General features: G+C 35.1%; 3 protein-coding genes across 6 annotated transcripts; 1 reads left to right on the top strand and 2 right to left on the bottom strand.

The window, feature by feature from the left end:
* Positions 1-1,131: 1,131 nt before the first annotated feature.
* LOC110655349 (protein CELLULOSE SYNTHASE INTERACTIVE 3-like) lies at positions 1,132-12,167 on the top strand. Of its 3 annotated transcripts, XR_009141982.1 has the most exons (9): positions 1,134-1,302; positions 1,701-1,824; positions 2,402-2,460; positions 2,758-5,830; positions 6,207-8,754; positions 9,507-9,961; positions 11,008-11,124; positions 11,585-11,825; positions 11,916-12,167. XR_009141982.1 is itself a non-coding variant. In XM_058131088.1 (8 exons), the coding sequence occupies exons 3-8, from the start codon at positions 2,402-2,404 to the stop codon at positions 11,735-11,737; spliced, it is 6,405 nt and encodes a 2,134-aa protein (XP_057987071.1). In that variant the 5' UTR covers positions 1,134-1,302; positions 1,701-1,824; the 3' UTR covers positions 11,738-12,167. The 3 variants fall into 3 exon arrangements, 2 of the variants coding, with proteins under 2 accessions (XP_057987072.1, XP_057987071.1); XM_058131088.1 differs by having other exon boundaries at positions 11,585-12,167; XM_058131089.1 differs by lacking the exons at positions 11,008-11,124; positions 11,585-11,825; positions 11,916-12,167 and having other exon boundaries at positions 1,132-1,302; positions 9,488-9,656.
* A 509-nt stretch (positions 12,168-12,676) lies between these two features.
* LOC110655348 (replication factor C subunit 3) lies at positions 12,677-16,584 on the bottom strand. Its single transcript, XM_058131090.1, has 9 exons — positions 16,149-16,584; positions 15,411-15,627; positions 14,997-15,076; positions 14,745-14,904; positions 13,972-14,053; positions 13,443-13,572; positions 13,267-13,330; positions 13,117-13,185; positions 12,677-12,983 (listed from the first exon to the last, which is right to left on the bottom strand). The coding sequence occupies exons 1-9, from the start codon at positions 16,555-16,557 to the stop codon at positions 12,884-12,886; spliced, it is 1,311 nt and encodes a 436-aa protein (XP_057987073.1). The 5' UTR covers positions 16,558-16,584; the 3' UTR covers positions 12,677-12,883.
* Positions 16,585-17,918: 1,334 nt separating this feature from the next.
* Positions 17,919-21,295, bottom strand: LOC110655350 (aspartic proteinase Asp1-like). 2 transcript variants are annotated; one of them, XM_058131086.1, is made up of 9 exons: positions 20,916-21,295; positions 19,856-19,973; positions 19,537-19,763; positions 19,089-19,322; positions 18,835-18,973; positions 18,544-18,738; positions 18,352-18,424; positions 18,178-18,265; positions 17,919-18,081 (listed from the first exon to the last, which is right to left on the bottom strand). In XM_058131086.1, exons 1-9 carry the CDS (start codon positions 21,116-21,118, stop codon positions 17,997-17,999), a joined length of 1,362 nt encoding a protein of 453 aa, XP_057987069.1. In that variant the 5' UTR covers positions 21,119-21,295; the 3' UTR covers positions 17,919-17,996. The 2 variants fall into 2 exon arrangements, with proteins under 2 accessions (XP_057987069.1, XP_057987070.1); XM_058131087.1 differs by having other exon boundaries at positions 17,919-18,265; positions 20,916-21,292.
* Positions 21,296-27,890: the final 6,595 nt, after the last annotated feature.

Below are 27,890 nucleotides of genomic sequence, written 5' to 3'. Positions count from 1 at the left end.
CATTATCTAAATATTACTCACACATTTAGTTTTAAATATTATAATAATTAATAATTTATATAAAATATTTTTATTAATAATTTACATTTTAAAATTTATTAATCCTATAAAATATTTAAAATATAATATTTTTTTAAAAAAATATATGATTATAAAAAATATTTTGTATCATTTATATAAATAAATTCGAACCAATATATAAAATTGGAATTTCACACAAATATTTTTTTTAAACTTGAATTCAATGAAAAACTTGATTATATATTACCTATATCCATTACAATAGAATTGAATTGGATATAATATTAAAAAAATATCCACTCCATTATCATTCTTCAAGCTTGTAAGTTGAGAGAGAGGGAGGGGTAAGTTACAATTTAATAATATTAAAAAAAAATAAGAATTATAATTATAAATTAAATTATATAAATCAAAATCACATTTTTATTGTCTATTATAATTATAAAATTGTGTATTTAATTTATTGTCAAAAAAAATTATAATAATATTTATAATTTAATTAATATTATAAAATATTTTAAATAAATTAAATGTACAGAAAAAAACCTAGATAATCATATCTTCCTTCAATTTAATAAATTTAAAATCAAATTCACCTTTTCAATTTTTTTATTTATTATTTTCATTTATTTTTATTATATTTTCACCATTTTTTTTACAAATATTTTTTAAAATAAATTATATATATATATATATATATATTTATATTTATATCTTCTTTCAATTTTTTTTGTTTGAGAAATTTATATCTTCTTTCAATTAAATTATATGCTTGAATAATTATATCCGTGGACAAAAGCCTAATTTTTAATAAATTTGAGGGGATAAATTGTAATTTACCTCAGTCGACACGTGCATTGTACGCGTCAATTTTATTTTGCTCGCAGGCGAGTATCGCAGGACAAGCGATTGGCTCGATTGGCCCACGATCTGTAGCCAAATAACTGGAGGCTGGAAGCCCAATTAAAAAAAATTTCACTGCCTCACATCACTAACAAATTATAAATACAAATTTAATAATTTTATAGAAAAGTTAAAAATGGCCAAAAATAGAAAATCAAATTAAAGAAAGTAAAATAAGGAAATATAAAGAAAAATAATAAACACGCACACACAGAACAGAGCTAGAGAAAAGGAAACGAAAAGACTCAGACTCTCACTTCCTCTCTCTCTACTTTCTCTCTCATCCTTACATTTCTTCTTTTCTGTCCCTTTCCTTCTCTGTCTCTACCTCCATTGACACCTTTCCTTTTGAGGTTCTCTCTGGCTTTGAATTTTCAGGTGCCTTTTTCTTATTTATATTATTATTATTATTATTTCTGAAATTAATTTTAATTGCTGATTATTTTTATTATGGTAATCACCAATTTTTAATTTAAAATTTGAAAGTGAAGTTTCTCTGACCCTAAGATTCTTAAAATGCAGCTGTGATCCGATCTCCGTAAGCTTTCCATTTCTAGTATTGCTTATTTTAACAATTCACATTTATTTAATTGTTTTAATCAACAATTTAAAATTGAATTTATTATTATTTTTTTAATATTGAAGGATCTTGAACTTTTAATGGAGTGCAATCTTAATTTCGGTTTGTTTTGCTGTGCCTAATGTACGGTTCTCCAAGCTTTTGCATTGCTTTGTTTGATTCATTTCATTTCATATATATATATATATATATATAGGAAGAGATAGTGAGCAAAGTTTCCAGTGGGAAAAAAGAATTTGAATGATGATTGTGTCTAGAAGGTTTGTTTCTGCGTAGCTAGGAGGAGGGAGTTCTCTGGCACTTGCGCATTGCCTGGCGAGGTATTGTATTTTTAGCTCTGTAATTTGTCTTTTATAGATTGGTTGTACCATTTTTTTTTTTTGTTTAACTCATAATTTTCGTTTGATGAATGATGTTTTGTTGTTTATATAAGTTTCTGTGTGCAAATATTGGTTTCTAATATGGGCAGTATTTAAGGTTTGAATTTATAGTTCATTCTGGCTTGGGATGCATATATATGGAAGTTGGACAATGATATAGTTGCCTATTTGTGGTTTTGGTTTTATAGGTGCAAATTTGAGCCCTGAGAACTGTATGAATTTGTTTTTCATAGTTAATTGTAATCTAATTTTTAAGAAAGTCATCGATGTCATTTCTTGAACATTCTTGCAAGTTGTTTTTCCTCTCTCTCTCTTTCTCTCTCTCTCTCTCTCTCTCTCTCTCTTTCTCTCTCTCAAACTCTTCTTGCTCCACTTCTAATTTCATAGTTCTAAGGCTCGGATGTTTTATTGAATATGAAATTGAAAATGTTTATTATCTGTGTTTACACTCTACCATTGCAATTTACTTTGAGTACCAAGAATCTTAGGAAATAGCTAAAGTGGTGCTGTGTTTCAGATGTCAAAGTCTCCCTCCTTGGGTCTGCAAGAGGATTCCTCATCCATCTTTCAATCTAGGTTAGTATCCTTCTTTCCTGAAATTAGCTGGATATGCTCATTCTGATAAAATTTTTAGTAAAATAATATATATATATATATATATATATATATATATACACTATGTTAAAATTTAAGTAAAAATGTAAGTAGAGCCATAGAAAAGCCACTGGAATTGAACTTTCAAGATAATTCACTGAATTATTTTATCACTCATTTAACCTGTTGCAAGGAACCAAATTGATACTGGGTTTATTTTTCTTTTTGTTGTGCTTTAAATGCTAATCATGCTCAAATGTATTGACTGATTACATCCAGGGGATCAAATGGGATGCTGGAAATGGATGACCTGGAGAATACAGTGGCTACAGTTGCTCGCTTCATTGAGAAACTACTTGCCAAAATATCTTCACCGCATGAGAAAGAACTTATTACAGCACGTCTTGTTAGTATGGCCAAAGCAAAAAAGGAAGCCAGGACAATCATTGGTTCTCATACCCAGGCAATGCCACTATTCATATCCATTCTCAGGAGTGGCACTACTGGGGCAAAAGTCAATGTTGCTGAAACTCTGAGTGCTCTATGCAAAGATGATGACTTGCGAGTGAAGGTACTTCTTGGTGGGTGCATACCACCTTTGCTCTCACTTTTGAAGTCTAAATCTATTGATGCCAGGAAGGCGGCAGCAGAGGCAATATATGAAGTTTCTTCTGGAGGGCTTTCGGATGACCATGTTGGTATGAAAATATTTGTCACAGAAGGTGTAGTGCCAACCTTGTGGGATCAGCTCAATCCACAGAACAAGCAGGACAAAGTGGTAGAGGGTTTTGTTACTGGGGCCTTGAGAAACCTTTGTGGTGACAAAGATGATTATTGGAGAGCAACACTTGAGGCTGGAGGAGTGGATATGATTGTCGGTTTTTTATCCTCTGATAATGCTGCTGCCCAGTCCAATGCAGCTTCTCTCTTGGCCCGTCTGATGTTGGCCTTCAGTGATAGTATCCCCAGAGTAATTGATTCTGGAGCTATTAAAGCTTTGCTTCAGCTTGTGGGTCAGAATAATGATGTTTCAGTCCGTGCTAGCGCTGCTGATGCTTTGGAGGTAGTTTCCTCAAAGTCAGTAAAGGCTAAGCAAGCTGTTGTAGATGCAAATGGTGTTCATGTGCTCATTGGGGCTGTGGTTGCTCCTTCTAAAGAACACATGCAAGGGGAATCTGCTCAGGCTCTGCAGGGCCATGCAACACGAGCTTTAGCAAATATATATGGTGGGATGTCTGCTTTGATTCTGTGTCTTGGACAACTATCACAGTCTCCTCGCCTTGCTGCACCAGTTGCTGATATAGTTGGGGCGCTTGCCTATGCTTTGATGGTCTTTGAACAGAATTCTGGTGTTGATGAAGAATCTTTTGATGCAACAAAGATAGAGGATATATTGGTAAAGCTTCTGAAGCCTCGTGATACTAAGCTGATTCAGGAGCGTATCCTTGAGGCAATGGCAAGCCTGTATGGCAACATCCATCTCTCAAGATCCCTTGATTATGCTGAAGCAAAGAAGGTTCTTATTGGGCTTATCACAATGGCTGTTGGGGATCCACATGAGTATCTGATAATTTCTTTAACCAGCTTATGTCTTAATGATATGGGCATCTGGGAGGCCATCGGCAAGAGAGAAGGAATTCAGTTACTCATATCATTATTGGGTTTGTCCAGTGAGCAGCATCAGGAGTATGCTGTTCAATTGCTAGCAATCTTGACTGACCGAGTTGATGACAGCAAGTGGGCAATCACTGCTGCAGGTGGGATTCCTCCATTGGTGCAATTATTGGAGACTGGATCTCAGAAAGCAAGGGAGGATGCAGCACATGTTCTCTGGAACCTGTGTTGTCACAGTGAAGATATACGGGCCTGTGTTGAGAGTTCTGGAGCCATCCCTGCATTCTTATGGCTTCTTAAAAGTGGTGGGCCAAAAGGTCAGGAAGCCTCAGCTAAGGCACTTAAAATGCTTGTCCGAACAGCTGATCATGCCACTATTAATCAGTTGTTAGCTTTGCTCCTAGGGGACTCTTCTGGCTCAAAAGCAAATGTAATAAGAGTTTTGGGTCATGTACTTACAATGGCATCACTCAATGATATTGTGGTTAGGGGATCTGCTGCTAATAAAGCATTAAAATCTCTTATCCAAGTTCTGAACTCCTCAAATGAAGAAACCCAAGAGCATGCAGCTTCTATTCTTGCTGATTTGTTCAGCACAAGGCAGGATATTTGTGATAGTCTTGCAGCTGATGAGATCATGCACCCTTGCATGAAGCTTTTGACTTGTAATAATACTCAAGTTGTTGCAACACAGTTGGCTCGAACATTGAGTGCCTTGTCTCGTCCAACCAAGACCAAGAGTATCAACAAGATGCCTTATATTGCAGAAGGAGATGTTAAACCTCTAATTAAGTTGGCTAAAACTTCAACCGTTGATGCTGCTGAAACTGCAGTTGCTGCGCTGGCCAATCTTCTCTCTGATCCCCAAATTGCTGCCGAAGCTCTAGCAGAAGATGTTGTTGCAGCTTTGACAAGAGTTCTCGGAGAAGGAACTTCAGAAGGCAAGAAGAATGCAGCACGAGCCCTTCATCAATTGCTGAAGCATTTCCCTGTAGGTGATGTTCTCAGGGGAAATGCTCAGTGTCGTTTTACTGTCCTTGCGATTCTTGATTCCTTGAATGTATTGGACATGAATGGTGCTGATACTGCTGATGCTTTAGAAGTAGTTGCACTTTTGGCCAAGACGAAACAGGGACTGAGTGCCACTTACCCACCTTGGGCTGCCTTTGCTGAAGTACCCTCAAGCTTGGAGTCTTTAGTTTATTGCCTGGCTGAGGGGCCCCCTTCACAGCAAGATAAGGCAATAGAAATTTTGTCTAGGCTTTGTGGGGATCAACCGGTTGTTCTAGGTGATCTGTTGATTGCAAGATCAAGTTCAATTGGTTCTCTTGCTAATAGAATAATGAACTCCTCTAGTTTAGAAGTGAGAGTTGGAGGGACTGCATTGTTGGTATGTTCTGCAAAAGAACACAGACAGCGGTCAATGGAAGCACTTGATTTATCAGGATATTCAAAGCCACTCATATATGCTTTAGTGGATATGATAAAGCAGAATTCTATTTGTTCTTCTTTAGAAATTGAAGTCAGAACTCCAAGGGGTTTTTTTGAAAGATCAGCCTTGCAGGAAGGGGATGATTTTGATGTTCTTGATCCATCCACTGTTTTAGGAGGTACTGTTGCCCTATGGCTTCTATCAATTATTTCTTCCTGTCATAATAAGAACAAGCTCATTGTAATGGAAGCTGGTGGACTTGAGGCTCTCTCTGACAAGCTTTTAAGTTATACATCCAATTCACAGGTATGCCTTTTTGAAATTTTGTTATCAAGTCTCAACTTGCTCTAAGTGCTGGGCCACAAATGTATTGTTTACTCTCTTTTGTGCTGAATTTGCTACCTTACAACATGAGCACTAGTGTCAATGAAGTTTACTAGTTTCTTACTCATGGCAAGTCTGTTTAAACAAATCCTATAGTATAGCCAAGATGATAAATAGAAATTTATATGTGAAATGGCTGTTTAGTTCATTGTTAACAAAACTACTATGCTTTCTTTCACAGATGAGTCATGAGAGAGCTTTGTTCCTGTTGCGTGGTTTTTGTCTTATTTTGCTTGCCCTCCATAGATGGTGTTTAATATTTGGTGGCTGAGCCAAAAATTTTTATCTTCATTCACAGGCAGAGTTTGAGGACACAGAGGGTATATGGATTAGTGCCTTGCTTCTGGCTATCTTATTCCAAGATGCAACTGTTGTGCTGTCTCCTACAACAATGCGGATCATACCTTCACTTGCTCATTTGCTAAGATCTGATGAAATGATTCACAGATTTTTTGCTGCCCACGCAATGGCTAGTCTTGTTTGCAATGGAAGTAAGGGAATGGATCTAACCATTGCAAATTCAGGTGCTGTTGCTGGTTTAATAGCGCTAATTGGTTACATAGAATCAGATATGCAAAACCTTGTTGCTTTATCGGAAGAATTTTCTCTGTTACAAAATCCTAGTCAAATTACTCTGGAACACCTTTTTGAAATTGAAGATATAAGAGTTGGTTCCACCGCACACAAATCTATTCCTTTGCTGGTGGATATCTTGAGACCTATCCCTGATAGGCCAGGTGCCCCTACAATTTCTGTTCAACTCTTAACCCTTCTTGCAAAAGGAAGTGATACAAATAAATTAATCATGGCTGAAGCTGGAGCTCTGGATGCTTTAACAAAATATCTGTCTTTGAGTCCTAAAGACTCCACAGAGGCCTCTATTTCTGAACTATTAAGAATCCTGTTCAAAAATCCTGAAATCATCCGATATGAAGCATCTCTTATTTCGGTGAATCAACTTGTAGCAGTACTTCATCTGGGATCAAGGGATGCTAGATTTAGTGCTGCAAGGGCTCTTCAAGAACTTTTTGATGCTCAGAACATCAGAGACTCTGAATTTGCTTGGCAGGCTGTTCAGCCATTGATTGACATGCTTAATGCTGCATCGGAGAGTGAGCAAGAGGCTGCTCTTGTTGCCTTGATAAAACTAACTTCAGGAAATACTTTAAAAGCAGCATTTTTCACTGATTTGGAAGGAGATCCTCTAGAGTCTATATACAAAATATTATCTTCTGCATGTTCCTTGGAATTGAAGAGAGGTGCTGCACAGCTTTGCTTTATTCTGTTTAGTCATGCCAAATTCAGAACAAATCCAATTGCCTCAGAGTGTATGCAGCCTCTTGTATCTCTTATGCAGTCTAATATGAGTTCAGTTGTGGACGCTGGGGTTTGTGCTTTTGAGAGATTGTTGGATGATGAACAAAAGGTGGAGCTTGCGGCAGCTTATGATATTCTTGTGGAACTTCTTGTTGGTTTGGTTTCTGGGACAAATTATCGACTTATTGAGGGAAGCATCTGTGCTTTAATAAAGTTGGGGAAAGACCGGGCCCCTCGCAAATTGGATATGGTCAACGCAGGTGTTATAGATAAATGTCTTGTACTACTCCCTGTTGCCCCCAATTCATTATGCTCTGCAATTGCAGAATTGTTACGCATTTTGACAAATAGTGGTGCAATTGCTAGAAGCTCAGATGCAACAAAAATAGTAGAACCCCTTTTTATGGTTTTGCTTCGGTCAGATTTTGGTTTGTGGGGACAGCACAGTGCGTTACAAGCGCTTGTAAATATTTTGGAGAAGCCACAGAGCCTTGTAACATTGGAACTTACTCCCAGCCAGGTCATTGAACCTTTAATTACATTTCTGGAATCTCCATCTCAAGCTATTCAGCAGCTTGGCACAGAATTGTTATCTCATCTTCTTGCGCAGGAACATTTTCAGCAAGATATAACAACAAAAAATGCTGTGGTGCCACTTGTGCGGCTTGCAGGAATTGGAATATTAAACCTTCAGCAGACAGCAATAAAAGCACTGGAAAAAATTTCCACAAGCTGGCCAAAGGTGGTTGCTGATGCTGGAGGTATTTTTGAGCTTGCCAAGGTTATTATTCAAGATGATCCTCAACCACCTCTTGACTTGTGGGAAACTGCTGCTTTGGTCTTATCAAATGTGCTGAGTTTCAATGCAGAGTACTACTTTAAGGTTCCCCTGGTTGTCCTTGTGAGAATGTTGCACTCTACACTTGAGACCACTGTTAAAGTGGCTCTTAATGCTGTTATTGTTCATGAAAGGACTGATGCTTCAAGCGCAGAGCAGATGGCTGAAGCTGGTGCTGTAGATGCTTTGTTGGACCTGCTAAGATCTCATCAGTGTGAAGAGTTATCAGGAAGATTACTTGAAGCCTTATTTAATCATATCAGGGTACGAGAGATGAAGGTTTCCAAGTATGCTATTGCACCTTTAGCACAGTATCTGTTAGACCCACAGACCAAATCAGAGACCTGCCGGCTACTTGCTGCTCTAGCTATTGGGGATCTCTCTCAGCAACAAGGGCTTGCTAGGGCCAGTGATTCTGTTGCCGCGGTCCGTGCCCTGGTAAGCTTGCTTGAAGATCAGCCATCTGAAGAAATGACAATGGTTGCCACTTGTGCATTGCAGAATTTTGTCATGCACAGTCGAACTAATAGGAGGGCTGTTGCGGAAGCAGGTGGTGTATTAATAGTGCAGGAACTACTATTGTCGACCAGTTCTGATGTTGCTGGGCAAGCAGCAATGCTGATCAGATTTCTATTTTCTAACCACACTCTCCAGGAATATGTATCAAATGAGCTCATAAGGTCTTTGACAGGTAATTTGAATACCAGTAGGTACATATCTTAAAATTGTTGCAGGTTGCATTTGGGTAGAAAATTCCAATTTGAGCTGTTACTTCAAAATTTCATTCTTAAAATCCTGGAATTATAAATGATGAGAAGCAAAATATGTTTCAACCAAATTTTAGGGGGATACATAGAAATTTTATCTTTTTAGAAGGTAATTCAAATTCATTCTCAAAGAAGTATTCATCTTGATTTATGAATCTCATTTTTATTATTGAATTTATCAAACAAATAATTCTCACTCAAATTGAAATCTTTTCATTTCAAATAACCACCTATTGTAGACACAATCTGAAAGATTTATAAGATGTAAAGTCAATTCTTATACTGTAATTAATAATACAAGTTCCCATTCCAAAATGATTTTGACTTCTTAACATGCTAGTTTAGACCCCACTGTTAAAGTTGATTCTTACATGTGCTTCTTCATGGTAGATGTATTTGGAATAAAGAGGTTATGCTGCCAATGCCATTAATTTTATCAAAACAATTGAAGGTTTTCATTTTCTTTTCCTTGTTGGGTTGGAGGAAGGCCATGTTTTCATTAGGTTATGATGTTACATTTTAAAGCACAAGGGAATTTTGAGAAAAGTTGTCTGCACGTACTGTCAAGGTGGTTTATGTGTTTTGGTGTTCTCTTAGTGGTTTGACAATGTTTTCTTTTTTCCCCTTCCACTGCTTTAGTCTAAATATGGAAACCAGTCATAACTTTGTTGTGCAGCTGCACTTGAGAGAGAGTTGTGGTCCACAGCAACCATCAATGTACAGATCCTGAGAACCTTGAATGTCATATTCACCAACTTTCCTAAGCTCCATGTTTCTGAAGCCGCAACCCTGTGTATCCCTTGCTTAATAAACGCTCTAAAGTCGGGTGGTGAGGCTGCTGAGGAATCTGTATTAGACACCCTCTGCTTATTAAAACAGTCTTGGTCAGCCATGTCAGTAGAGATTGCGACGTCTCAAGCAATGATTGCCGCTGAAGCCATTCCTATTCTGCAAATGCTGATGAAGACCTGCCCGCCGAGTTTCCATGAGAAAGCTGACCTCTTGTTGCACTGCTTACCAGGGTGTTTAACTGTCACAATTGTGCGGGGAAACAACCTCAAGCAGACAGTGGGAAGCACAAATGCTTTCTGCCAATTGACAATAGGCAATGGTCCTCCTCGGCAAACTAAGGTAAAACCTTTTTGAAGTTTGCATGCAAAGCAAACCATTTACTTTGTAGCTGGCATAGCAATCATTTTATTTTAATAAAATCCACAGTTTATAATTATGGCTTTTCGAGGGTATAAATGATTGACTGCCAGGATGCTGTAGGAAAGAGGTGTGAGAATGTTGTTCTAATATTTCAACAGCACCTAGATCTTCCATATGGCATTTGGGTTACCTCATGCACAATTTTATAAATCATGGACATCACTAGAAGATTCCCTTAATAGTGCATTGGTTGTTGAAACTCCGTGGAAAGTGATATGGGAATTTAACTTTTCCATGTTTGGTTTGTATAGATAAGTTGCATTCCCGGGAAAGTTACATTATGGAATTAATGGTCCTACCATCACTTTAGCATGTACATGAAGGAAAATTACTTTCCAATTTTTGGGATGGGAAAGTAAAGTTATATTCCCATTGGAATGTGAGATGATAATAATGTAAAAAATTTTGCCTTTAATTATAGTAATATTTAGGTTCAAATAGCCTCATAGATGTTACTATTTATATGTTTTCATGCTAATTATGATGTAGATTTGTTGCATTAGAATTTATGTTCGAAGTTTTTATAGAAATTTAGATAATTATTTTAGTTGTTACATGAAAAAACTCAAAGTGCAGGAATTAGTGTCAAACTCATTGTACGAGTACATTATGAATTATGACTATAAAGGGATAAATCTAAAGACAAACAATTAGTGAGATATATTACTATTATTATTTTTGGTGGGTTGAGGTTTTTAGAGACCTTAGTTTTGAGCTACCTGGCCCTCTCCACATGTACTAAAAAGAGATGAATAAATTAATTGCCTTTAAAATTTTGGCAATTTCAACATAAATCAACAACTCCCAATCCATGGAAGATTTTGTGTTGCACCATAATTTTGTAAGAGATTACCTATATGCAGAAACTGCAACTCTATATGCCAAGTAAAAGGGTGATTATGTGTATTTACTTATCATAAGCTGCAGCTTCATTTCACATGACAATCATCTGCTATATTTGTCAGGTCATTAGCCACAGTATTTCTCCAGAATGGAAAGAAGGGTTCACATGGGCTTTTGATGTACCACCAAAAGGACAAAAACTTCATATTATATGCAAAAGTAAAAATACTTTTGGCAAGGTAATTAGTATTCAAACTCTTATGTTTTCAGCAATGTTTACCAGCACATTGATCTGCTACTTCTACTATCTTAACCATCATTTAGGTGCTCATCATTATTTTTATATTTGTTCATTGCCAAATGCTAAAGCTATGTTTGACATTGAGATTTTAGGTAAAAAAAGGTTTCTCATAAAAGTATTATTTTAGATGCCGTTAAAAAAAAATCTGAAAAAAGATGTTTTATTATTTAGAATTCTTATGAATAAAACATATCAAATTTAACTTTAAATCAATTTTAATTCCCTCTAATATATTTAAGGTGTTTTCTCATTAGCAACTCCAAAAGCAATACTAATGAGCATGCAATAATATGTATGTTTCTTGATTTAGCACAATGTAGTTAGCAATTGCTTCAGCAGTTCACTTTGACATTTTTTGCTTCCATTTTTCTTATTGAGGTATGGTGATATTTATACAGACAACTTTAGGAAGAGTGACTATCCAAATTGATAAAGTTGTCACAGAAGGAGTATACAGTGGATTATTCAGCCTCAATCATGACAGTAACAAGGACGGTTCTTCCAGAACACTTGAAATTGAGATTGTCTGGACCAACAGGCCATCAGAATGATAGCCTTTCAAGGGGTATTTATACAAGAAACTCACTGAAATCATTAATATTCATTTCATGCAATGGGATACAGGAAGGTGTCTTGCTTGTAAGTATTTACAGTTTGAAGGTCCAGTTTTTTTGTAACAAAACATATGCTGCCTGACATGTAAAGTGCAATGTGTCCATTAATTTGCAGAGATGAAAAAGGGTCAAGGGCTGTTCCCACGGCATAGGAAAATATTAAAAAAAAAGGTCTAGAAGTTTGCTGTACAGGTCAATTTGTAGGTATTTGCAATTAAAGCCTATGATAGAGAAATAGCGTCAAGAAAGTGATTAAATCAAGCTTTACGCTGAGGACGCATTTTCGTAGGTAGGAATAAGTTGTACTTGACTCTTGTAACGAGTTATTTTGGCAAATCAATATAGGGGAATTGATTCTAAAGAATAATCGAAGTAGATGTGACTAGTTTGCTTGTTAGGATTATCTGGAGCATAGAAACCAATGAAAGAATGAATGTATGAAAGCATGCCGTCATTTTGGTACAACAATTTGTTCAGGAAGAATTTCATTTTCTGACAAGTTTACAACCTCCTAATTTTTTCTGTAATTTTTTTTTCTCCGACATGTTTACAGCATCCTCTCTGGTAAGTATTTTTGTTGCGCTTCATTGTGCAGCTCAGCAGGGCATTCTGCATTGCCATGACAATTTTACATCAGAAGCAAAAGAAATAATTAAGTGGAACAAAGAAAGTTGGACCGAAATGTGAATTGGTCCCTTGAATTTCGAAGGATTTCTTCCCAAGAGCATCTTTTCCCCGTTCGCTTTCTTTGTGCCTTGATATTCATTTTTTGTTCTCCAGTTTTGTGTTTTGAGAGAGAACTATAATGAAGAATGAGAAAGTGGTAAAAAGTGAACATAAGCGGGAGGAGAAAATCCCCATCTAACAAAGTGGGCATTCCTCTACAAGCTGAAAAACTGTATTAAAAAATATGGGAAAGCCAAAATAGTCTACAAGCTTTCAATCAGCTAAAGCTCTTTTAACTTGCAAACTTGATTACTTTACAATCTTAAACATGGATGACTTGATTGCACAAGCAAACATTCAACTGTTTCGGGCCGAAATCAGCAAGAAGTGAAATGACAAGCAAAAGCAGCTTAAGAACTACTTTGCCGCAGCAACCAGAGCAGATCGAGCCCTAGTGAAAGAAGCAATGAGTGATCCCAATTGCAACTTATCATTGCACCCAAAACTCAACCTGTACCTGCAGATTATAAATCCCACAGATTAATTCAATCAAGACCTCAAAGAGTCTATTACTTCTTTTCCTTTTTGGCGTCTTACATAATAATTTGGGAAAAATGCAAATAAAACAAAAGCAAGACAAGGTAACATACTCTATATCAGCCATGTCATTAATCAACTGAACTCTGACATCTGATGGCATCTTAATCTTAAAAACAAACCTGTTAGAACAATTCAGTGGAGATTAAGTCAATCAATGCAAATTCCTAAGTTGATATCCAAAAATATTGCACAACACTTACATAGTCACTTCTTTCACAATATCCACCAATGCCAATCCTTTCCTCATCTTGATGTCAGAAATTCCTATAAAGCAATGAGTACAAACAAATAAAAGAATAGAAAGACCTATCATATTCAGCACTTTTATAATTAATATGAAAGAACTGCATTATATGAATAACATATTGTTGAATACGTTTGAAGCTTTCTGCAAACGATTCATTCAGAAGCCAGTAAGATATTTGCTCAACGTCTCTGGGCAATGGATTTCCAGTGCAAAGGTATACAGCTTCTTCAGTAATTTGCTGAGAAGCCATGTGTGTCGACTGCATAGATCAGCAAAAGGGATTATCTCATTCTGAATTCAATAACACAAAATGGCCAATAGGAACCAGAACGTAATTGGCATTAAGGATTATTGTCTTCTTCTTAAAGCTAAATTTCACATTCAAGGCTTAGTTATGCTAAATGGAGAGACAGAAAGAACAAGAGGGGAATCAGGGAATTCTTTGATACAACACATCATGCAAAACACTATAACATACTGATATTTGCATGTACAACCATGAAACTAAATTCAGAAACAGCGATGTTGACTTCCCATAATCACATTGATCATTCCGCACAATAGGCCATGATGGAAAATGAAAGTAGTCACCTTTTGTCACGCAACCATCTGTACAGAAATACATACAAAGAAGCATCAAAGTAAATAATATTAGAACCTGCAATATGTTCAAAGCCTTCCTCATATCACCATTGCTAAGTCGTACAAGTGCTTGCAAGCCACTTTCAGGTACATCAAGCCTATTCAGAGAGAGAGGGAGAGAGAGAGATGTTCAAAGGAAATAATGAATGTCTGAATAATTTCTAAGAATCAAGCCAAATAGAAACAGTCACCACTTCTTTAAGGCAAGGCAGTATTTTTTTTTTTTTTCCCTGGATAACTCAAAACAATTCCTTTATCATTCACATTAACTCTTCAAAATTATTCAACACAAGCGGCCCCAAAAGGAAAACCCAGTTTGACTCCCTGCAAGTAAGCTAACAATCTCCACAACACCCCCCTTATTTCGACTCCCTTCCATTTCTCTAACGCCATCCCAATCAAGTCCAAATACATTTTTATATGCATGTCCAATTGTTAGAAGAAAACAGCATGCACATATTGGATCAGCAATGTGGAATCATAACTAAAGTTATGTATCTTTCATTCTTCAAAAAAAAAAAAAAACTTCACAAAAGCAAATACAACTTTGTTATTTAACTATAGAAAAGGCTTCCCAAATAAAAGAAGATATCCATCCATCTATGGTGATTTTGAAATAAGAGGTTAAGGATGTACTAGAGATGCTTTGCTAATTCTTTAGAATTTGGGAAATGATATTGGCGCTTAAAATATAAATACATGTGAGAATCTGGCATAAACCAATGGCATCGTCCAGTTTACACAGAAAAAATATATATAGAACTCCATAAAATGAGAATAAGCGCTAACCCTTCGGCCTCTATAACATGTTTGAGTCGTTCAGTAACATGTATAGGATCCAGAGGAGCAAATCGAAATCGCGTACATCTAGATTGCAGTGCTGGAATAATTTTGTTCACATGATTGCAGATGAGTGCAAACCGAGTGTTCTTGGTGTATTTCTCAATCACTACACCAACAATAAGCAGAATATACATCAGTCTACAAGAAATAACAAGGAGATGGGAGACCCAAAAAACTGTGGTGAGTAACAGTCAGTACCTCTACGCAAGGCAAATTGGGCATCCTTTGTCATGGCATCTGCCTCATCTAGTAAGACCAACTTTACAGATGACTTTGCCCTGTAAATATTATACTCTCTAGTAATCAGCTATAATCATAAAGAGCCACTGAGCAGTACTTTTCAGGCCTAAAACCAATGTACCTCGTGCAACACATTCAGAAAAATGAAAGCAAAAATAAACTATTTCTCTGTTAGATATGAAGTGAGAATAAAAGCACTAAAATAATCACATATAATGCATTATCACTATTATGACAAGGGAAATTGTCCAATTCATTTGTGAATGTGACCATAAAATTGAAGAACTTATCAAAGATTTTCTCCCGCTACATGTTCTGAAATCATTTAAAGCTTCAAAAAACACATTGTAGAGCAACATAATAAAAGGTTACCCAAATGAGAAGCTCTGAGTGCTAGCAAAATCTTGTATCTGCTGTCGCACTACATCAATTCCCCTGTCATCTGATGCATTCAGCTCCAAAATCATATTCTGGTACTGTGTCCCATACAGTTTGCGCGCCACAGCAAGAATAGTTGAAGTTTTTCCAGTGCCAGGAGGGCCATACAATAGGAGATGGGGCAATCTGTTTTCACTGGTGAGCCTATCAACTATCCATGCCAAACAAAATAAAAGATTCTGATATTACTGGAAAGACATTATAACACAGAATAGAAAACAGCAATTTTCAATCATCTCTTGGTTGGAATATTCAACTACAATGTACCATTGTTTACTGTTCGTCATTTATTGGGTAAGCAACATCCAAATCATCAAACACTCAAAAGTGTCAAGATCAAAACTTTTTAATCTCAAGTTTCTTGGGAGCCAACCAGGAGAAAATAAGAGGGAAAAAAAACCCAGAAATAGACACGCACATTCACCAGACAAGTGTTGGGGGGGGGGGGGAGAGGGGAGAGGAGGGGGGAGAGAGAAGGGTGTGGGTGGGTGTGAACAAATGCGGAATATAAAATAACAAAATTCCCAAAACAAGTTCGGATTCTTTTAATTTCCACTTCTGAAACTTGTTATTAAGTGATTGAAGAATTGGATTAGCTTAATAAGCACGCACATATAAACACAAACACATACAGTGAAAACCCTAGAGGAAAAGAAGAGCGAAGATGATTACTAGTATCGACAATGTCGCGATGAGCAGCTACATCAGCGAGTGACTGAGGGCGATACTTCTCCACCCAGGGAGTGGCCTTAGCATCAGGCGGCGTGCCGGCTACGACGACGTTTTTTCCCTTGTTTGGTTTCGAGGAATGGTTTTGATTCTGGTTCTGGTTCTCATCTTCGTCAATGTCCATAAGAGATACCACCTCTGTCATCTTTTCACACACTCTGGCTATCCGTCTAGCCGGCGAATTCAGTTCAGGGTTCCTCGACAGAGCTTTGAGAAGCTGCAAGAGCACCGAGTATGAGATATGCCAGTGCTCGATGGCGCCAAGCTGATTTTGAGGCGGGTGCCTAACGGTGAATGCAGGCCTTTTGTTCATTCGATTTTGGTCCAATTGGAGTTTTATGGCCCAGCCCATACCTACATTGGTCTCATTGTGAACCTTGTGAAGAAAATTTTAAATATAAATAATGCAGTAGTTTCTACGCTCATTTTGTTAAAAAAAATAAAAATTTATATATTTTATTTTATAAATTTTATGTTGAGTGATGTATTTTTTGTGAAGTATTTATTTTATAAAAAAATTATTAAATTAACAATAAATAATATTACTTTATGAAATACAATGATATTATATTTTTTATTAAAAAATTAATAATTTAATTATTAATTTAATATAATGTCGTATTACATTAATTTATAAAGAAATATTATATTTATATATGTTATTATTTTTTTAATAACTCCAGTACAATTAAATTAAAGTTTATTGAATAAAATAATTATAGAAACTACTTAGCTAATATTCAAATTAATAAAATCTTATAATTAATTAAAATTAATTATCATTATTTTCTACTTAATTACAAGCTGTAAGTTTTGGTTTATACTTAAAATATATATACCATGGAATTAATATTTCAAGTCATCTAGCGATCTATCTTTTAATGTAAAAGATCAAGAATTAATAGATTATATTTTGTGATCTATTAGATATGAAAAAATTTTAAATAATTTTAATTTTATAAAGTAAATTTAATTTTATGAATTATAAGTATTGCTTTTAACCCATACTTATAATATTCTAACGGTCTCTCTTTTTCCTGTGATTTTTTTTTAGTGGCCATTTATGAATATTTTCACTGGTAGTTATATTTTTTTTTAATTTTATTTAATAATCTTTGAATTTATACCCTTTGAAAATAAATTTGTATTTAACTTTATTATATTTATAGATCTGAATGTCTCTTTTTTAAAAACATGCTCCCTACCGAATGAGCAAATCAAATGTTTTGTCAATATAATCAACCCTTTAAATTAAGATAATTATTATTATATTTTTTATAAATAATTTATTTTAAATTTTTTTATGTAAAATTATAATATTAAGAAATTTTATATTTCAAATTAATATTTTATCTCTATTTAATGAAAACACTATATTTTATTTTCTAACAAAAACCTATAATATTAAAGTTATACATTTAATTGCAATAGAAAAATATTATAAGTGAGTTTTTGTGTATAGAATTTAATTTTTGATATATTTTTATATAAAAAAAACCTTTAAAATTTGTTGGATATTATTGCATAAAAAAAAAAAAAAAAAAAACTCATTCTAAAGTCCAACTCTTCATATTTTTCTATTTTCTTCTACGTCAAAATATCAGAACCTTATGCCATGCATGTGGGATAAACCCATTACATGTATTGTGAAGAAGAAGAAAGAACAACATTTGTAAACGTAGGTGAATGAACAAATGTATTATGTACTACGTATAATGCCAACAAGCTATTTATTTTTGCCTTATATATCTTGGTGCAATGTTTTGTGTTGATAATGGTCTTCACAGTAGCTTATGGCGATGGACAATGCCCTTCTAGGATAACGTAATTAGTAGCATAAGGCTGACAAACACATTCATTATAATCACGGTCCACACTGTCAATAAACATGAGCAAAAAAAAAATCCCAGTGAGAAAGCCCTCCAGCAAAATTGCATCAAAGGAAGAATATTACTAGAGAATGGCTCAGGACTTGGGAAGTCTGTCACAATTTGCAGGAACCCAGCCGATCTGATGATTACCATTGTCATATATCACCAGTTTATCTTGGAAAAAAATGTCTGAACAGCAAATGTGTTTAAAGGTGGATGTTAGATCATAATTAACGAAAGAAAAACTTCATTTTGTCTCTGCTTGGATCTCTTACCTCCAATCACTTCAAAGTTTTCCAGTCCAACTTCACTGCCATTAAGAATCCCCAAGCACACATTTCCATTTTTCTGAAAGAGAAGAGGTTGTTACTTTTTAGATATTTGTTGACTAAAGGGAACAAATAAAGGATTTTCATGTTCTGCACGCTTACTAAGTGCAGGTAACATGAATTTCTATGGGTCCTCACCGTGACAATAAGATAATCTTCAGGTGGTAATTGCAGCTGAACATTCTTAGATTTTGTAAAGCTTAGTGCTAAGGGCGTGAAGTAGCTCTTGACATCACTAACAGATTTGAAGGGTTTTGCACCTTTCCAGCAGATTGAGAGGGCCTTCTCCTCTGGTGCATCTTTTAATGGCTTTCCAGATAGATCTTTCCTAATCTGAGACATAAATAAGTTATTTTTCTTGCAAAAGAATTTCTATCCAGATCTAAGTTTGTGACTGGAGGGAAATACTCAAGCTTATTCATATCTCACCAAATTAAGTGTGCTTTGGTAAATTTGGGCACTGAAGTAAGTATAAGAGCTCCCACTGTCAAAAATCAATTCTAGTCCCTTTATGCCAGTGGACTTTCCACCAAAAAGAAGTTCTGCTGGTCCTGATGTGTAGTGTTTGCTGAATAAGAACATCAAGCAGGAAATCCATTTTAGATGAATTATATGCATGAAAGAAAGGTGATTATATACTATATAATGCAAACATGTGAAAGCACATTGTACAGAGCTCTTACTCCAATGAACTGCGGGTCATTGGTGTCCAACTGATTCCCGAAGAAGGGACAAGATGATCTCCAAAAAATAAAAATCCTCCCCCCAGCCTACTCAAACAGTGTCCTATCACATTCTTTATTACACCCAGGTCCTGCAGTTGTGAAACAAAGCTTGTTTTGCCATTGCCAAGGCCAAGGACCCCTGATGTGGGAGGTGGTGGGAGTGAGCCTGGATTCTTTTGATCATATCCACACCTACAGGCAAGATGATCATCATTCATTATATACATGTCACTAGGCAATTTGATCAAAGAACTACAAACATAACAACATTCAAGCTTTCATTTCATGTTTTCTGAAATTGAATAAACTGGTCTGCTGAGTAATCTAATTTGCTTTATTCTTTTAAGCTGAGTGATGATATGACAAGATTTTCATCAGAATCAAATACAGAAACTCTGATACCTACCCAAAGGCCATTAGAGGTCTGAGGAGAGAGCCATTCATTAATCTTAGGGGAAAGTAGTCTAAGACCAGCACCCCAAGAGATGAACCATCATCAGCATACTGGACCTCATAATCACATTGATCATTAGAAGACTCACACTGAAACTTTCCTCCTGAGTGGATGGCGCTGCATAAGGGGTCAGCACAAGGCACTACATTGTTTTTTGGCTTGTAAAGGCGATCAAGAGGCTGCATACATGAGCATATACAAGTACAGTAGGTAATTAAGGCCATGGAGAGAATCTATTAAAAGTGTTATTATTCTTATCTAGAACATTTACCTGTGTACAACCAGTGCAAGGTGCATCACATTGGAGCCAAGTGAGGTCACTGCCAGTATCAATATCTAATTCGAAAAGCTTGGGGGGATTGCCTATATTGAGGGACACAGAATAGTACCTGAAAATTAAGAGTGGGGGGGGGGGGGGGTGTTAGGAGGGGTTTGGTGGGAATTGTAAATTATTCCACTTCAGTATCCTACTTTCAATCCCTTTAAAAAAAAGAATTACATTTAGTCCACATAATGGGGAAAACTGAGAGATTTAAATAAAGGATCAACATCCAAACTTACAATATCAAAAACTTAATCCATGAATTTATCTAGAGGCCACAATGAGTGAAATTATGAAATGACAGCCACAGCTTCACTCAACATGAAGCAACTCAGAAAATTATTATTATTGTGTCACTGTTATTTTAGATCTCCAAACTTGGCTTAGATAGATTCTGGGGTAATTTTATTTTCCTGTAAGATGTGCATTCACTTAGTCCTTTTCCACTAGAATCTTTTTCCTTTTGGCTAATTGTACGTCTAATTAGCAGTTCTTCAAAAGATAATGCAAAGGCCTAATAAAACGTTATCTTGTTTTGCTTAGAGGACGATATCTTTTACTCTAATTATTTGCTTGTTTTCCCTCTCTAATAAATTCTGTGTTATCCACTGAAAGAACCAAAGAGAAAATTATTTTTTGGCAAATGGGAAGAAATAATTTGTCAAAGAAACTAAACAACATAGAAAAATGGGTATTGTTCTCTACCAGAATAATCCATGAAATTGCATATGCGAGTGAGGAAATGTTCTAAAAAAATACTGTTAATGCAACACATCACAAGTATTAATTTAATTAATTTTAGAAAAAAAGACTCCTAAATGTTGGAAAAAATAATGAAAAAGATGTGATTCAGTTGCAAACTAATTGAAACAAATCAAAGCTAATCAAACAAACAACTAGAAACGATAAAGAAACAAAAAGAATCACAGAAGAATCCATATTGAACCAAGATTAAAGAAAGAAGAAAAAGAAAAGATTAAAACTGTATTTCCAGTAATCAAAGATATACCCAAGAGGATAAACATTTCCAGCAACAGGAAGAAGAAGAGAGGAGCCAAAACTAGTAGGCTGGGTTGACTTTTTCTTGCTGGGTTTGGGTGTTTGACTAGCAGCAGAGAAAGAGCCCTGGAAATTTGCAACCAATACAATAAAGAAGAAAGCCATCACTGAAGATGACAGTAGTACCCTTCTTCTTTTGCTTTTCTTTTCCATCTCTTCGACTCAATCGAGCTATTTCCAGAATGAGTTTCAAGATTTCAGGTCAGAAGAAAAAAACAGCAGAAATCTAGAGAAAGCTGAAGGGCAAAGTCTTCTCGGTTCCGCCTGATATCGAGTTCTGGCATTGGCATACGTGGCGGTGCCCATATGTTTTAAAGATTAAAAAACGATTACGTCACTAACTTTCGTTGTTGAGACCTTCAGAGAAAGAGATGGACAGTTGAATGAGCCGTAGGGCCGCGTCTAGAAGTTATGTGATGATGAAAAGTCTAGATTGACCCTATCTATTTCATTGAAATTGTAGTTACGGTAGGGCAAATTTGTCATGTGGATTTGGGCCTTATATCTTATTTAAAACAAGAAAGGACAAGGAAAATGAGGTTGGGGTTTTAAGAGATGAGGGGCCATTGAGATTTGTACTTTGTCGTTTTGAAGGTTTTATTTATTTAATTAATTTATTTTTTAAATTATGTGACTATTAAATTATAATTTATTTTCTACTAATATTCTAGCTATTATTATTATTATTATTATTATTATTATTATTATTATTATTATTATCGAAATTGACTCCGATTTTATTTTTTTTCAAAATATAAATATTTTAAATTTAAAGTTTGTTCAACATTACGGGGAACAGGGGTGTGAAACTGGGGTCGCAAGGGGACCCTCAACTATTTATAAAATATTTTTAATTGGTGTAATAATTTTTTTCTTCTAAAAATTTATAAAAAAATTTTAAATATGCATAGTAATTTTAAATTTTCATTAATTGCTCTCTTAAATTTATTATGATTTAAATTGAACATAGTTGTAGTTGTCATCTACAAAAATTAAATTAAAAATTAATTTTATAAAATTTATATTCACAAATTAAAAATAAATAAAAGTTAATTTAATAATTTTCTATTATATAATCTAAAATCAAATATGATTTTTTTTGTTTGTATTTTTCTTTCTTTTTTTTTTATGTGTACAATATAAATATTTTTTAACTTCTCTCTTTTATATACATCGACTACGTCATAATGCTTCTATCTCTTCCAATTAATTTGGCTTCACGCCCATTCGTTCAACTATAGAAGCGATCTTTCTCATTAGAAGCTTGATGGAGAAATATAGAGATATAACAAAAAAGATCTACACTTGTTTTTATCAATTTGGACAAGGCTTATGATAGTATTCCAGGAGATGTCTTATGGAGGGTGTTAGAACAAAAGAGGGTATCTATTAGGTACATACAAGTATTGAAACATATATATAAAGGAGAAACAACTATTGTGCACACAATGGGAGGGAACACAAGAAATTTTCCTATCTCAGTTGAATAACACAAAGGTTCAGCTGTAAACCCTTACCTTTTTACATTAGTTTTAGATGAATTGACGAAACATATACAAGATAGTATCTCTTTATGCATGATGTTTGTGGAAGATATAGTTCTGATGGATAGACGCGAGAATGAGTCAATAGAAAGTTAGAGCTTTAGAAAAGTACTATAGAGTCAAAGGGCTTTAAGTTAAGTAGAACGAAGACAGAATACATGTATTGCAAGCTCAGTGAAGGCCGAACTAGTGATAGAGAAGGAGTTAGTTTGGATGGAGTGGTACTGTCCCAAAGTAATCACTTTAAATATTTCAACTCAGTCCTTCAAGTAGATGGAGGATGTGAGGAGGATGTTAGTCATAGGATTAAAGCAGGATGGCTGAAATGAATACGTGTCACGGAAGTTTTATGTGATCGCAAGATTCTCAATAAGTTAAAAAAAAAATTTTGCCGCACAGCCATATGACCTGCTATGTTATATGGTAGTGAGTGTTGGATACTGAATGAGTTGTATGTATCTAAGATAAGAGTTGCGGAGATGAGAATGTTAAGGTGGATGAATGGCCATACTAGATTAGATAAAATCCGTAATGAGAGTATTAGAGAAAAGGTAGGAGTGGTGCCAATTGAGACTAAGTTGAGAGAAGGGAGATTGAGGTGGTTGGTCATGTGAAGCGTAGACATATGAAGGCTTCAGTTAGACAAGTAGAGCACATTAGGTCAGAGGATAGAAATAAAAGAAGCGGTAGACCTAAACTGATTTTGAGGAAAGTAGCACAACATGATTTAGAAGCATTACACATTTCTGAGGATTTAACCCAAAATTATTTAAAGTGGAGAAAGAGAATCCATATAGCCGACTCCAAATTTTTGAGATAAATGCTTAGGTGAGTTGAGTTGAGTTCTCTCCTTTATGTATCTGTACAAGTATATAAAATTATTGGTTTCATTTTTTATACAAATTTTAAATTGGTTAACTTAAATGTATATTTATTTTTATCTAATATTTTTATTTTATTGTTTTACTCGTGCTTATTTTTAACGTCTTTTTATTTTTAATGATTATTATTTTTTAATCTTAACTCCGCCTAAGTAGTTTGCGCTTAGCCGGTCTCAAGCCCGGATAAAGGAGGAGGGTTGCAGTAGGTGACAACCAGCATAAAAATTTCATCACACCTTATAATATGGATTCAAATGATATAAACGTTGGGGCGTCCTCTACTAACGACGTGCTACATCGGAGCCCGGGTGTAGTGAGAAATATGTAAGGGTGTAGGGCATTCACCGAAAGCGACGCGCCATGCCGGCGCTCGAGTGTAGTGTTAAGTGAGCAAGGGATCCCACATTATGGACAAGTGTGGGTAAAGAAGTTAGTTCATAGAACAGATAGTAGAACAGATAGTGGAACAGAACACAAGATAGACATAGAAAATAATAGAAGATATTATAGAAAGAGACCAATTAGGAAGGAGCAGGTTAGGAGGAGGATCAGGGTTGGTACTTAAAATATTGGATCACTTACAGGAAAATTAATGGAGCTTGTGGATACCTTGGAAAGGAGAAGGGTGAATATTGCTTGCATTCAGGAGACTAAATGGGTAGGAGAGAAAAGTAAGGAAGTGGGTAATTCAGGGTACAAACTGTGGTTTACCGGAAATGAGAAAAATAAGAACGGAGTGGGCATAATCATAGACAAGACATTGAAAGACGCAGTAATAACTGTGAAAAGAGTAGGAGATAGAATTATACTAGTAAAGCTAGTACTAGAAGGAGAAACAATAAATATAGTTAATGCTTATGCCCCACAAATAGGACTAGACAGTGAGAGTAAATAAAGATTTTGGGAAGATATGGATGATTTAATGCAAAGCATACTAAATGAAGAGAATGTTTTCATTGGTGGAGATTTGAATGGACATGTAGAAAGTGATAGACAAGGTTATGAGAATGTTCATGGAGGTTTTGGTTTTCGAAGTCAAAATGAGGAGGGAAAAAGCATCCTGGATTTTGCTGTGGCATACGACCTAATAATAGCAAATACCTACTTTATAAAAAGAGAGTCACATTTAGTGACTTTCAAAAGTGGGCAACATAGAAGCCAAATCGACTTTCTCTTAAACAGGAAGACAAATAGAGCTCTATGCAAGGATTGCAAGATCATTCCAGGAGAGGCTTTAACAAGTCAACATCAGTTGGTGGTCTTGGATGTCAAGTTTAGGAACAAGTCAAGTAAGGTCAGAAGAAATAGTGTAGCTCGAACAAAGTGGTGGGAGTTCAGAGGAGTAAAGTAAGTGAAGTTCAAAAATGAGCTTTTCGAGTCCAAATTATGGAAGCTGGATATGGAGGCCAATGATATGTGGATACAGATGGCATCAAAGATTAGAGAAGTAGCTAGAAAAGTAATTGGAGAGTCTAAAGGACATGGACCACCCTCAAAAGAGAGATGGTGGTGGAATGAGGAAGTACAAAAGGCAGTGAAGAGAAAAAGAGAATAGTATAAGAAATTACCTAAATGTGATAATAATGAGGCATATGAACAGTACAAGATAGCAAAGAAAGAGATAAAAAAGACAGTTAGTCAAGCAAGAGCACAGGCCTTTGAAAAGTTATATGAGAAACTTGGAACTAAAGAAGGGGAGAAAGATATTTATAGATTAGAAAGGAGGAGAGAAAGGAAATGTCAAGATCTAAATCAAGTTATGTGCATTAAGGATAAAGAAGGAAAAACGTTGGTAAAAGATGAGGACATTAAAGAAAGATGGAAAAATTATTTTAATGATCTCTTTAATAATAGTCAAAATGGTAATAACGTGAATATAGATTATAGAATAATAGAAAAGAATGTGAATTATACTAGAAGGATTAGATCTTTAGAAGTAAAGGAAGCACTTAAGAGAATGAAAGTGGGTAAAGCCTGTGGACCCGATGAAATACCAATTGAAGTGTGAAAGTGTTTGGGAGATATGGGAGTGGCATGGTTAACTAAATTATTTAATAAGATTCTAAACTCAAAGAAAATGCCTGATGAATGGAGGAGGAGTATCTTAGTACCTATTTTTAAAAATAAGGGAGACATACAGAGTTGCTCAAACTATAGGGAAATTAAACTTATGAGCCATACTATGAAGTTGCGGCAGAGAGTTGTGGAGCATCGACTACGTCATGATGCTTCTATCTCTCTGAATCAATTTGGTTTCATGCTTGGTCGTTCAACTATTGAAGCAATTTTTCTCATTAGAAGCTTGATGGAGAAATATAGAGATGTGAAGAAAGATCTACACATGGTTTTTATTGATTTGGAGAAGGCTTATGATAGTGTTCCAAGAAATGTCTTATGGAATGTGTTAGAACAAAAGAGGGTATCTATTAGGTACATACAAGTGTTGAAAGATATGTATGAAGGAGCAGCTACTATTGTGCGTACGGTGGGAGGGGACACAAGAGATTTTCTGATCTCAATTGGATTACACCAAGGATTAGCCATAAGCCCTTACCTTTTTACATTAGTTTTAGATGAATTGACAAAACATATACAAGAGAGTATTCCTTGGTGCATGATGTTTGTGGATGATATTGTTCTGATAGATGAGACATGAGAAGGAGTCAATAGAAAGCTAGAGCTTTGGAGAAGTGCTCTAGAGTCAAAGGGTTTTAAGTTAAGTAGAACGAAGACAGAATACATGCATTGCAAGTTCAGTGAAGGCCAAACTGGTGATAGGGAAGGAGTTAGTTTGAATGGAGTGGTACTGTCCCAAAGTAATCACTTTAAATATCTAGGCTCAGTCCTTCAAGTAGATGGGGGATGTGAGGAGGATGTTAGCCATAGGATTAAAGCCGGATGGTTGAAGTGGAGACGTGCCACGGGAGTTTTATATGATCATAAGATTCCCAATAAGTTGAAAGGAAAATTTTACTGTACAGCCATACGACTGGCTATGTTATATGGTAGTGAGTGTTGGGCACTGAAAGAGTCGTATGCGTCTAAGATAAGAGTTGCAGAGATGAGAATGTTAAGGTGGATGAGTGGCCATACTAGACTAGATAAAGTCCATAATGGAAGTATTAGAGAAAAGGTAGGAGTGGTGTCAATTGAAGATAAGTTGAGAGAAGGGAGATTGAGGTGGTTTGGTCATGTGAAGCGTAGACATATGGAGGCTCCAGTTAGACAAGTAGAGCACATTAGGTTAGAGGATAGAAAGAAAAAAAGGGATAGTCCTAAATTGACTTGGAAGAGAGTAGTACAACATGACCTAGAAACATCATACATTTCTGAAGATTTAACCCAAAATCGTTTAGACTGGAGAAAGCGAATCCATATAACCGACCGCAAATTTTTAGGATAAAGGCTTAGTTGAGTTGAGTTGAGTATTATTTTTTAATCTTATGGTGTTATCCCATATAATATATTTATTTAGAATTTATATTTAATTTTTTACCTTGAACCTCTAAATTTTATGTAAGTATTTAGTATAATATTTTGATATGGACTGATTTTCATTTCTTTAAATAATAAAATTTGTATTATGAAATTATATAATAATCAAAACTATAGTGATATAATACTTATATTATTGTATAAGTATTTTTATAATTTTTTTTTAAACCATTAACAAATGCTTATAATATTAAACAACTTTTTTTCAAATTTTTTTAATAACATTTAAAATGATATATATATATATATATATATATATTACCTCCAATTTCAATGTCAAATAAATACTTAATGTGTTGAGGGGCAGATTAGATTTATGAGTGCATACTTCTATTTTAGTACATGGATGACAACTTATTATCACATTTTGTTTAATTTCAAGATGATAAGTATAAACTAATTATCAAGTCATTGGAATAAAAATTCCACACAGTTTTGCTTATGCCATGTCAAAATTGAAAATATGCATATTTTAGACAATTTAGGGTACCAAGACTCAAAAAATTTACTAAGCATGTGAAGTTTTCATTAGAGAATGGTTAAAGACTTGGGAATTCTATTGCAATTTGCAGGAATTTTAAATTGTTCTATAGCCCAAAAATAACACAAAAGTTGTAGATGGGATTTTGAATAAACCACACAAATTCTTGGTGTTTACAGATTCTATCGTTGAGATGTGATGACATTTGATTTCAACCAAAGATGGAGTTGTAATGCCATTATGCTAAGGAATAATAAAGTACAATTGCAATCACTGGCTAGATAGAAATATTATTAGTCGATTCATACGATACTGTAAATCTTTTACACCCAAGTGGGGTTGAAGGGGGCAGAATGACAATACTATGCATGCGTGGCTACATAATCTTGATCCCCTCTGCTTCCAAGAGATCTATTTCCACTGGTGAAATGGGAGGCTTAATCAAAATACCTGAGTTGTGCAGAGGACATGCATAGATAACACTATAAATTACATTTTAAGAAAGATTAATAATAAGAGATCGG

The sequence above is a fragment of the Hevea brasiliensis genome, chromosome 12 (assembly GCF_030052815.1).
Source record: "Hevea brasiliensis isolate MT/VB/25A 57/8 chromosome 12, ASM3005281v1, whole genome shotgun sequence".
NCBI lineage: Eukaryota > Viridiplantae > Streptophyta > Magnoliopsida > Malpighiales > Euphorbiaceae > Hevea > Hevea brasiliensis.
Note: the sequence above shows the minus strand (reverse complement) of the source record. Positions and strands in the feature narration are given on the sequence as shown.